The 11,975-nt window shown below is 47.1% G+C and overlaps 1 protein-coding gene and 2 pseudogenes across 9 annotated transcripts; all 3 read right to left on the reverse strand.

Moving 5' to 3' along the window:
- Positions 1–1,465: 1,465 nt before the first annotated feature.
- Positions 1,466–7,789, reverse strand: FOLR2 (folate receptor beta). Of its 7 annotated transcripts, none has more exons than XM_081152850.1 (6): positions 7,628–7,789; positions 6,892–7,067; positions 5,223–5,399; positions 2,377–2,565; positions 2,098–2,233; positions 1,466–1,967 (listed from the first exon to the last, which is right to left on the reverse strand). In XM_081152850.1, the coding sequence occupies exons 3-6, from the start codon at positions 5,373–5,375 to the stop codon at positions 1,681–1,683; spliced, it is 765 nt and encodes a 254-aa protein (XP_081008976.1). In that variant the 5' UTR covers positions 5,376–5,399; positions 6,892–7,067; positions 7,628–7,789; the 3' UTR covers positions 1,466–1,680. The 7 variants fall into 7 exon arrangements, with proteins under 7 accessions (XP_081008976.1, XP_081008977.1, XP_081008972.1 ...); XM_081152851.1 differs by having other exon boundaries at positions 6,892–7,026; positions 7,628–7,762; XM_081152846.1 differs by having other exon boundaries at positions 5,223–5,387; positions 6,892–7,026; positions 7,628–7,761.
- On the reverse strand, positions 5,592–6,550 carry LOC308565009 (large ribosomal subunit protein eL29 pseudogene; annotated as a pseudogene). The gene is made up of 2 exons: positions 6,040–6,550; positions 5,592–5,605 (listed from the first exon to the last, which is right to left on the reverse strand). The product of its transcript is annotated as a large ribosomal subunit protein eL29 pseudogene (transcript).
- A 3,241-nt stretch (positions 7,790–11,030) lies between the features above and the next one.
- LOC308565010 (mannose-P-dolichol utilization defect 1 protein pseudogene) lies at positions 11,031–11,761 on the reverse strand (annotated as a pseudogene). Its single transcript has one exon. The product of its transcript is annotated as a mannose-P-dolichol utilization defect 1 protein pseudogene (transcript).
- Between the last annotated feature and the right edge of the window lie 214 nt (positions 11,762–11,975).

Here is an 11,975-nt window from a genome sequence, read left to right on the forward strand (position 1 = left end):
TCCAAGTCAACAAACTTGAGCCTTTGTAGGCGGGATGCCGAGTGGGGAGCTCCTCGAACCCGGCCTGCTCGGCCACCCCCGACCCCCTTCCCTCCAGCCCAGTGAGGCACAGACACCTGGAGGTGGGAAAGGGGGCGGGGCTCATAGGAGGGCTGCCCGCCCCTCCCCCCCCAAAAAAGACCTAGCCCTCGGCGGCGCCACCCGTGAGTCCGCTTCCTGCCCCGCCCCTCCGCCCCCCTAGCTCCTTAAAGGCGCAGGCTGCCGCCTGGCTGCCGCTGCTGCCAACTCCTGGGCCGCCGTCGCAGGTTCCGCTTTAACCTGGGCGAGAACTTGTACTTTGCTGAACTGAGTGCCTGAGTCAGTCGGGCCGAATTCCTTACTCGATCTCAAATACGCGTTGACTTAATGCAGCTAGAGCAAAGCCTGGGACGTGGAGGAGGCTCTGTGGAGCCTTCCGAACTTGGTAAACAGAATAACTGAGAGACCCTCCCACGAACGCAACAGTGTCTCCAGGCCCCTACGGGAACCCAGTCGCTCGTCCGCCAATCTGTGCCCGACTTCTCTCCTCGGTCACCTCTTGCTGTGCGGGGAGGGGGCAGCCAGGGGCGGCAGGGAGAGGCCTGGACTAGGAGTAGTCACACCTGATTCTCGTTCTAGCATGATCACCCACCTGCCTGATATTCGCAGGCAGGTACCCGCGCCTCTCTGGGGTAACTGCAGCCTGAGTATGGAGACAAAGACTAACCCCGGGAGGAAAGGGGAAGTGAGGGCCCCCGAGATCAATGGAAGCTCAGTTCCCTGGGGAATGTGCAAAGACAGAGCAACCCTCCAGAGAAGGCATATCTACCATTGCCACCCAGATGGGGGACAAAGGTAAGCGTTTCCATCCCTCTTCCAGCCACACCTCCAGGACACAGCCTGGCTGAACCAGTTCAAGGCTCTTGAGGATTTCCTCCCCAGAAACCCCCCAGATTGCCCTCCCCATACGCTCTCTTCCTCCTCTGAGGGCCCCAAGCCCCAACTCTGCCCCTTTAGTCCACATTATGTGTGAATTTTTTTCCACTCCCATCCCCAGCTTGCTCATTACATAGCTGAGCATAGAGGCAGACAGACAAGGCCTGGGGGAAAGGGAGTATTTGCGGACCAATATAAATTATGAAGTCCTGGACCTGCCTCTTACTCGAGGCTACAAGAGCAACAGGGTCCCTGAGAACTATTCATGTGCAGACACTGGGCTCACCTACTTTCTATGCAACAGCTCCTTTATATTTCACAACCCTGAGGGAAGGAAGAATTATTAGCCCCATTTTAATGAGGAAAAAACTAAGGTTGAGAGCAGTCAAGCAACTGTTCCCTTTCACATAGTGAGTAGCTGAGCTAAGACTGAAACCCAGCTTTCATTTCTCTAAAGAAATCCAAAAGCTATGGAATCTCTCCTCTATCCACTCACAAACTCACAACCAAAATAATTCATCAGACATGAATATGTCTATTTATTAGAACTGGCTATCAGAGAAATCCCAAGCCCCACCATGGAACAGGAACTGGTTGACAGAAGGATGGGTAATGGATGGAGGCATGCTTAGGGATCCTTCATTTGTGGACCTGAGCTGAACAGACAGTGGTCCTTGGTCCTCAAAGCTGGGAACAGATAGAGGGGACAGCTGGGAAGAGCTGGACTCAGTCAAGGAGCCAGAGTTGTAGGATCAGAGCCAGGCTGAGCAGGAAAGGCCCAATCCCATGGGGCATGGCCCTAGAAGTCATGGCCAAGGCATAGAACCTCGCCACCTCCTCATTGGGGTTGCCTTGGGCTGGGTCGAACCACATCTGGATGCAGCGGCCACTCCCTCGGCTGTATTGGCTGACCTTGTAGGAGTGATCCCACAGGCCCTCACACAAGGCTGCAGGAGTGGGGAAGTAGGACTCAAATGTTAAACAGACATCCTTAGCTGGACACTCGTTAGAGCCTGCAGGGGGAGAGAGGATAGACACAGACTTTCAGCCCCTGGTTACCCGAGAAATATTCAAGCAATCCCAAATCCTCAAACCACCTTTGTCTAAACCCCACCTCCATCTCCCCACCCGTCTGGCTCTCACCTGAGGTCCAGTTCCAGCCCCTGTGCCAGTTACTCTTGCAGGTGTAGGAGGTGCGGCAGTCCTCCCACCAGTTCTCACAGTCCTCTCTGCACAGGGGCACATTCAGAAAACGTTCTTTGCGCCAGCTCTGGTTCACCTGGATGGGAGATAAGGTGGGAAGGCTCCTCTCAGTCAGACGTGTTGGCAGCCACAGCCTTCACTGAGCTGGAGGGCAGCCTGCTGGGGTGGGGTGGGGGTGGGGTCGGGTGGGGTGGGGTGGGGTGAGGGAGATCCCAGTACCTCCTGGATCCAGGGCCCCATGTTGGGGGAGCACTCATAAAGACAGTTGTCCTGGATGAAGTGGCGCTTGCAGATGGGCTCCATCTTGCCACAGTGGTCCCAGTTAAAGTTATACAGGAGGGAGGTGTCCTTGTGCAGCTCCTGGCTGGTGCTGACAGAGCAGCAGGCGTTCTTCCTCCAGGGAGTGCACTGGGTGGGGAGAACTCAGCACTAAGTCGCTCTCCCACCACAAACTTCCGCCACCTCCATCCTCTGCCCATTTGGTGCTCACTCTCCAGCCCCAGGTAGGTTGCCCTAGAAAGGCTCACTGTGAGGACCTCTCTGTCCTTGGCCTTCAGGAACGCCCATCTTGGGGGACACTCAATTGCAACAGTGTGATCAGGGGTTTGTGGGAGCCTGGGAGAAACTCTGTCTTGGGAGGACAATAAACTATCATATATATACCCCTTAACACTTTATAAAAAGTTCTTAAATTTATTCATTAAAAAATTATTATTGAGTAGTTATTCTATGCCAGCTACTGTTCTAGACATAATACAACAGACAACAAAACAGGCCCTAGCTAGTTCAGCTCAGTGGTTAGAGTGTCGGTCCGTGGACTGAAGGGTCCTGGGTTTGATTCCAGCCAAGGGCACATACCTCAGTTGCAGGCTCGATCCCTCGCCCCAGTCAGGGCATGTGCAGGAGGCAACCAATCAGTGTGTCTCTCTCACATTGATGTTTCCCTCTCTCTCCCTCCCACTCTCTCTGTAAAGCAATGGGAAAAATATCCTCAAGTGAGGATTCAAAACAAAACAAAACAGACAGGAATATGTGTTCTGGTCAGGGGAGACAGACAGTAGGACACTAAAAGAGAAAAAATATGGTATGTAAGGATATGATCAATTATATAGGACCGTTTACAGCAGGGAATGGGTATGTGGAGAATGGGATGAGTGTTGAAATTTTAAATAAGTTGATCTGAAAAGCCTCATTGCAAGGTGACATTTTGAGAAAAGGAGAGAGCCTTGGCTGGGTAGCTCAGTTGGTTAGAGCATCACTCTGGTATGCCAAGGTTGTGGGTTTGATTCCCAGTCAGTGTTGCTCAGTGGTTGAGCATCAACCCATGCACCAAGAGGTCGCCGGTTTGATTCCCCAGTCAGGTCACATGCCCAGGTTTCGGGCTCAATCCCCAGTGTGGGGGCGTGCAGGAGACAGCCAATCAATGCTCATTCTCTCCCACTGATATGTCTCTCTCTCTCTCTCCCTTCCTCTCTCTCTAAAAATCAATAAAAACATTTAAAAAAAAGAATTAACCAATGAATGCATATATAAGTGAAAAAACGGATCGATATTTCTCTCTCTCCCTTTCTCTCTCTAACATCAATAAATTTTTTTAAAAAAAGGAGCCCGGCCGGCGTGGCTTAGTGGTTGAGCATCGACCTACGATCCAGGAGATCGGGGTTCAATTCTGGGTTAGGGCATATGCCCCAGTTGCAGGCTCAATCCCCAGTCTGGGGGGTGCAGGAGGCAGCCGATCAATGACGACTCTTTCATCATTGATGTTTCTCTCTCTCTGAAATCAATAAAGATATGTTTATAAAAAAAATAATTAAAAAAAATTTTTTAATTAAAAATAAAAATAATAAAAAAGAAGGAAAGAAAATAAGCAATGCAATAATACATTGTTGAATCCTTATTTTTGGCAAGTATTAAGACCTGTGTTCCCCCCAGTGGCTAGGCCAGTACCAGACACATAGTAGGCCCACAGAAACATTTGCTTTAAAAAGTAAAAGTAAGTGAAAAACATATTTATGATTTCCTAACCTAAACCAAACTACATCCTACATATGGGCACAGCATAGTTTAGCATGTTTTCAATATATACCCAATTTTCCAGGACAACAAAAACCATGAAATGGAAAGCTGTACTATATGTTTTGTATTACTGGAGTTAATCACTTTTGTAGAAAATTGTGTCATCAATGGCAACACTACTTAGAGTATTGTATAGCATTTAAGTTGCTAATAGAATGCACTGTACAAATCTTCATTTGTAGCTGCTCCATTCATGTGCTGTTGCACAATGACTTCTAATGCAGCCATACCAGAGAACCGACATATTGAAATGTAGATATTTTATTATAAATTACTTTCTTTTTGCTTCTGCTTTGTGTTACAGGTAGTTATGTTGACATTTTTTAAATTAAATGTGCAAATAGACTCTATTAGCTTTGAACTTCATTCCAGGATAGAAAAGAGAGTCTAAACAATACTTGTCATAAAAAGGAGCTATGGAGACTAATAGGGTTGCAACCAAGTAGCATAAATTTTTATAGAATGTGTGAAAGTACAACACCTCTACCCCATGTCACAGTCATAAGGGGCCTTCTCCTTTGCTCTAGCACTCCATGGGACTGGCATATAGTCAAAGTAGGAAAAGCCATCCTCCCCCAAACCCCTAGAGGTGTCCAGCCCCGTCCTACACCAATCCCTACCCCACGACGAGGGCTGGTGATATCTGTGTGTCCATATATTCCTCTGGGCCTCAGTTTCCTCATTTGTGTCATGTAGAAAATATCATCTACCTACCTCAGAGGACCACTGGAAAAATGAAAGCATGTACAGAAAACACATGACACCTAGTAGGTGCTCAGTAAATGATTGTTCCATATTATTGCTGACATAATATCCCGTTCTGAGGAGGCCACCCTGAAAGTCACCTAAACCACTCCCCGATCTTCACCTTCTCAGCAATAATCATAATGTGAGGTTTCTGACCCCTTAACCCTTCCCCCACCACCCTAACTTCCTCTTCCATGTGAGAACCTGTCCCCTCCCGCATCAGAGCCACACTCCAGCCATACCTGGTTATGCAGCTGGTCCTCAGGGCCTGGCTTGGCCTTGTGGTGTTTGGCATCCATGCAGACGTTGAGCAGGTCTGTCCTGTCTCTGGCACTGCACGTGGAGGCTGAAAACCAGGCCAGCAACAGCAGAGGTGGCATCAGTTTCCAGGCCATGACTTTCTGTCCCTGTGGAGGAAGCTGTGGTTAGGGAGGACAAGGTGTGAGGGGAGAGACCCCCTGTTTCAGTCTTCCCATCTCCACAGTGAGGGATGGGGTCAGACCCTGTTCCTTCAGTTCTGGGGTCCTGAGGCTGCCTGAGACTGGGGTAGATGACACTGGCAAAGGGGGCTTCCTCACCCAGGCTTAGAGGGCTCAGAAGGGAATCTGGGATTAGTAGGTGGACCCTGGGGTACAGATCCCAAGTTGAAGAAGATATCTTGCACCCACATCTTCTCTCTGGACTTTACCTAAAAAAAGTAATTAAATAGTTCAGGTCCCTACTTCCTGAAAAGGGCCAGAGACACACAGCACCCTTATCCTGTGTTCAGCAAGTGCCCTGCCCTTAGACCCTGGATCACCTGGGTTCCCATGCCAGCTTAGGAGCCCTGTTTGCCTGGGGAAGGCAGTGGCCCAGCTCTGTTGAGTTCTCCAAATCAGCCTGAGGATCAAGGGATGTAACACACAGACAGGACCGTGTTTGGTTAAATGATACAGAAATAAAAAGAGTGGTGGGTTTTTTTCTTTTTTCCTTGCCTCAGGTTTATTTGTACAAATAGCATAGGAGGACACCAGCTCCACGTAGACAGCAGCCCGGGGGTCACTCCAGTCCTGTCCTCACATCCGCAGCCAGAGGCCTCTACTGTGGAGCCTTCCTTCGTGGGGGCCTGGGCACCTTTGGGAGCGGGAGCCTGAGCCAGAGCTGTTGCTGCACCTGCACCCGCAGCCTGGGGCTTCGTTGGAGCCTTGGCCTTAGCCTTGGCCTTGCCCTTTGGCCAGCAGAGCCTGAGACCTTTGGCAATGCGGGCACAAGCACGTTTCCCAAGGTTGGGGTGAGCAATGTAGGCAGGTCAACTGAACTTGTGGCTGCCGCCCTTTGGGATCCTGGCCTTGACCTCCTTGGGCTTTACAAGGGCTTTGATAGCCTCAGCGCTCGCGCTCATTGGCATTGTTGGCCTGCATCTTCTCAGGCCCTCCTTGTTGTGCTTCTTGGCAAAGCGCATATTCCTTAGGAACTTGGGATCTACCCCCTTAAGAGATTCATATCTTTGTGATCGGAGTTTCTTGGTGCCATTTCTGTGCCATTTTCAGGACTGGTTGTGCGTGGTATGGTTCTTGGACTTGGCCATCTCTGCACCAAAGCCCATGGCTCCTGAAGCACTTGGGATGGGAAGAGAAAGAGCTCTTTTTTCTTCTTTTAAAATATGTTTTTATTGATTTTTAGAGAGAGGAAGGGAGAGGGAGAAACATCGCTTGCCTGCCTCCAGCACTCCCCCTACTGGGGATCGAGCCCTCTGGGCCTTGACCAGAACTGAAAGAGCGAACTCTTGGTGCACAGAAGGCCCAGCCAACTGAGCCAAACTGACCTGGGCAAGAGTGCTGGTTTTTAAAGAGCTTTTTTCCCTCTTTTTCCTTCTCTGTTTCCTGAAAGCCATTTCCTCCCTCCACCCCATCATGACTCTGGCCTCCTCACCTCTCTCTGAGAGCTGGACTAAGGCACCAGATCACCACCTGACTCCTCAGGAAAACAAATGCAGAGACCCTTTGACCAGAAGGACAACACAGCCCTGGCTGGTTTGGCTCAGTGGTTGGGGCGTCGGCCTGCGGACTGAAGGGTCCCGGTTCAGTTGCGGTCCAGGGCCCGTACCTCTGTTGCAGGCACCATGCAAGTGCGGGAAGCAACCAACCGATGTGTCTCTCACATCCATGTTTCTCACTCTCTCTTTCTCCCCCTCCCTTCTACTCTCTCTAAAAAAATCAATGGGAAAAATATTCTAGGCTGAAGATTAACAACAACAAAAAAAGTCTCCCGTGTTAAAGCAGCCTACCAGACAGGAACTGAGTGGCACGGGAGGCACCTGGCAAAAGTGACAGCCCCCTTGTCTGTCCATGACTGGCTGTTCCTTTGGTCTCAGTCACTGAAGTACTAAGAGTTGATAATGAAGACCCATTGTTCTCCCTCACCATTCCCACATGCAGTTCATCACCAAGCCCTGGTAAGGGCCCCTCCAAAAACCTTTCTAGAATTCACTTCCCGTGGCTCTGGTTTGGGGTCAGGTCTGCCCTCCTCCAATTTCTTCCCCTCCAAGTCATCTTCACCACAGGAGCCAGAGTGATCTTTCTAAAGAAAGACATGCCCCTCCCCTACACACAGACCCACCAAGTCTCCCCAGTGCCCCTGTCACCCTTCCCTCCTTAGGGAATCTTGCCTGAGCCTCCTTTGCTGCTGGGAGCACACACTGCTGTGTATGGACTGGCTTCTCTCTGGGCTGGTAACAGCTCCAAGACCCTGGACTGTCTCCAGTGGTCCTCAGGGCAGGATAGACTCAAGAGCTCTGAATGTGCTTACACACAGAATGTCCCCTGAGTTCAGCATTTTCAGCTTCTGCTTTTGTTCCATGCCAGACACCACAACTTTCAAAATTCCTTTAGTCTGTCAAGTCAGCCAATCTTGAGTGATTCCATTTCTTTATTTGTTAATTTACTCATCTCCTAGGGGAATCTGAATGTTTGAGGTTCCCCAAGTGGTTGTTAGGATAAAGCTAACTTGAGGGGTATGAGACCTGGTGGGGAAGAAGCCAGGCTTTAGGGTCAGGCCATGGGACCCAGTAACATCCCTCACACAACCTTGGGAAATGTCACTAAACCTTGCTGAGCTCTTGCTGGCTCACAAGAAAATCATTGAGAATTTATGTGGAAAAGCCTGGCACATACCAAGTAGGTTTAAATGACAACTGTCATGTTAATTTATGAGCAGCGAGGTGGTAGAAGTTGAGGTACAGAAGTCAAGGGTCACAGAAAAAAATTGTCTCAAACCTGATCAAATATAATATCTCACCATATAACATTTCTTGAAACATAATTAAGCAATTTTGGACGACCTTTAAAAAACTGTGGTAAAATACACATTATGTAAAATGTACCATCTTAACCATTTTTAAGGGTGTATCCGTTAAGTACATTCGTTAAGTACATTGACTGCCTGTTCCTTTGGTCTCAGTCACAGAAGTACTAAGAGTTGATAATGAAGACCCAATAATAATGAGGAACCAATCTCTGGAACTTTTTCACTTTTAACACTGAGACTCTATTCCCATTAAGCAACAACTACTTCCCATTTCCTCCTTTCCCAAACCTTAGCAACCACCATTTGACTTGCTGCCTCTATGAATCTGACTACTCTAGATACCTCCTATAAGTGCTAACATGCAGTATTTGTTCATTTGTGATTGGCTTTGTTAACTACATAATATTCATAAAGTTCACCCATATATCGGAATTTCTTTTCATAGCTGGATAATATTTCATTGTATGTATATAGCATATTTCATTTATTCATTTACTCATCAGTGAACACTTGAGTGGCTTCCACCTCTTGGTACTGTGAAGACTGCTGCTATAAACATGAGTGGACAGATATCTCTACAGGACTCTGCCTTCAGATCTTTTAGGTACATACCCAGAATTGGAAGCGCTGGCTCATATGGTAATTCTATTTTTAATATTTAAGGAACTGTCATACTGTTTTCCATAGCAGCTGCAGAATTTTACATTCTCATCAACAGTGTACAAGAGTTGTAATTTCACCCTGGCAGGTGTGGCTTAGTTGGTTGAGTGTTGTCCCATGCACCAAGAGGTCCCTGCCTTGATTCCGGTCAGGGCACATGCCTGGATTGTGGGCTCCATCCCCAGTAGGGGGCGTGCAGGAGGCAGGTGATTGATGGTTTGCTTCTCTCATCGATGTTTCTATCTCTCTCCCTCTCCCATCCTCTTTCTCTCTCAAATCAATAAAACATATATATATATATATTTAAAAAGAGTTTCAATTCCTTCCCATCCTTGCCAACACTTGTTACTTTCTGTTGGGTTTTCTCGATAAAATAGAAGCCATCCTAGTAAATGTCAGGTGAAATCTCCCTGTGGTTTTAATTGGCATTTCCCTAATGATTAGTGATATTGAGCAACTTTTCATATTCTTGTTGGTCATTTGTATATGTTCTTTGGACTTCAAGTCTTTTTCCCACTTTTAAATCAGGTTATATATTTTTTGTTGTCGAGCTGAAGGATTAGCCCCTTATTAGATATATGACTTGCAAATATTCCTCCTGTTCTATAGGTTGCCTTTTCACTTTAATTGTTCATTGATGCACAGAAGTTTTAAATTTTGATGTAATTCAGTTTATCTCTTTTGTTGTTGTTGTTGCCTGTGCCTTTGTTCTCTTATCCAAGATATCATTGCTTAATACAATATTATAAAGCTCTTCGCCTACGTTTCTGAAGGAGCTTTAATGGTTTTAGCTCTTATGATTAGGTCTTTGATCCATTTTGAGTTAAATTTTGTATATGGAGTAAAATAAGTGTCCAATATAATTTTTTTGCATGTGAATATCCAGTTGTGTCCCAGCACCATATTTTGAAAATACTATTCTTTGAATTGTCATTTATTTCATCAAATTGTCTTGACATCATTGTCAAAACTCTGGACTCTGTGTTCTGTGCTATTGATGTGTACATCTGTCCTTATGCTACTCCCACACTGTCTTGATTATTGTAGCTTTGTAATAAGTTTTGCAATTGGAAAGTGCGAATCCTCCAATTTGATGTTTGCTTAGGACTGTTTGGGCTATTATGGGTCTCTTGCATATCCATATAGATTTTCGGCTCATATTGTCTGTTTCTCAAAAAAAAAGTCAGCTGGAATTTTGGTAAGGATTGATATGAATTTGTAGAGCAATTTGGAGAGAATTGCCTCTTAACGAAAGTGTCTTCTGATTGATGAACATGGAATGCCTTTCTATTTGTTAGGTTTTTAATTTCTTTCAACAGTGTATAGTTTTCAGCGTACAAGTCTTTCAGTTTGTTAAATGTATCGCAGTGTGTTTTGTTCTTTTTTGTGCTATTGTGAATGGGATTCTAATCTTAAATTCATCGTTGTATTGTTTATTGCTAGTGTACAGAAAAAAAATTTTTTTTAACAATTAAGCCATGTCTCTGCTTCTTTATTGCCCCATCTCTATTCCCCCTCACTACAGCAGGAACCAGCACCATCTCTACTCCCTTCCACCTGGACATGCCAGAGCAGGAACCTCCTCCCCCCACCCTGGGGCCCTGACTGAGTCATTCTCTATCCCCCTTCCTCTGCCCCCCACCCAGCACTGGGGTCCCAGGCTACAGTCCCAGCCAGGCTGGGGGAGGGAGGCAGCCATAAGCCACTAGTCCCTTACACTGTCCAGGCTCTGTCTTCTTAAGGCCAAAAGGGAAGTGGGGAGATGGGAGGACAGGGCAAGACTTTGGCCCAAAATAGTAAGTAGCTAGAAATTGTTAAAGGAAGAATCTCAGCAAATGATTGCTTAATAGTACATACACAGGACAGTGCACAATAAATATCGCATGTCAGCCTGAAAGCCTCTACCCCAATTCCTTTCTAAGGACTGGGTCTACCAACCATGCCTTTCCATGGAAACACAAACCCTGCCTCAAGAAGTTGCATCTGCAGAGGAATGGGGAATGATTAAAAGTCACACCAGCAGGCTGGCTCAGAAGGACCCTGAGGTTAGGTGGATGAACAGAAACACAGAATGGACTCTAGTAGCCAGCTCAGCCCTACTACTCCTATTTACTCCTGTGAGGAGCCTTTTCATTCCAGTAGAAGAGAAGCTGGGCAGCAATGAAGCCGTTACAGAGGGAAGAGACCACAGAGGTTCCAGCCATGAGGGGATGTCCAGTTTCCTAAATGGGGGTGAAGATTCAGGGCAGGGAGCCCTCAAAGAGCAAAAAGACTGTGATGGCTGAGAGCTGGCCTGTGTGCCCATTTCAGTAATTGGTGGCTGCCTGGAGCAGCTTCCCCACCACCACAGATGGTATATTGGAGACCTGGAGAAGGGTGATTACTGCCAGCAGCGTCAGTGGTGAAAGCAGGACCAGCAGGACCAGGGTGTAACCTGCTAGGAGAGCCACACCCTTCACAGTTCGTCCTCTGTAGTGTAGGAACAGGAAGCAGATGGTGATTTTCTGGAGCATCAGGAATAGAGCTTCACCCCAAGAGCTGAAGGGGAAGTTGTTTACAATGCCGTAGACTGTGGTCCCAGCGAATGCCACTAGTTCCAGTATTCCTGACTGGAGGCTCAGCCCTTCAGCACTCTTGGCTCCAAGGATCTTAAATACCTGGGACAGTTTTACCTGTAGTGATCCAGCTACCATGCCCAGCCCCAGGCCTTTGGGGAGAATCTTTAGGCAGGGCATGTGAAGCAACCCCACTCGACAAAAATTTGGTTGTAGCATTTCTCAGGTAGAAGAATCGGCACCAGCAACTGTATGAGCAGCCCGTCAGCTTCAGCCATCATATCGTAAAGGTCAGACACACAATTTATTTTTATATATAGATCTGGTGTCCTATAAAGTTGCTGAACTCACCTATTAGTAATATAACGTTTTGTAGGTTCCTTAGGAATTTTGCATACAATGTCATGCCATCTGTGAATAAAAATCATTTTATTTCTTGTTTTCAATCTGGATAACTTTTATTTCTTTTTCTTGAATAATAGCCCTAGCTACAAC

The sequence above is a fragment of the Miniopterus schreibersii genome (assembly GCF_964146895.1).
Source record: "Miniopterus schreibersii genome assembly, chromosome: 12".
NCBI lineage: Eukaryota > Metazoa > Chordata > Mammalia > Chiroptera > Miniopteridae > Miniopterus > Miniopterus schreibersii.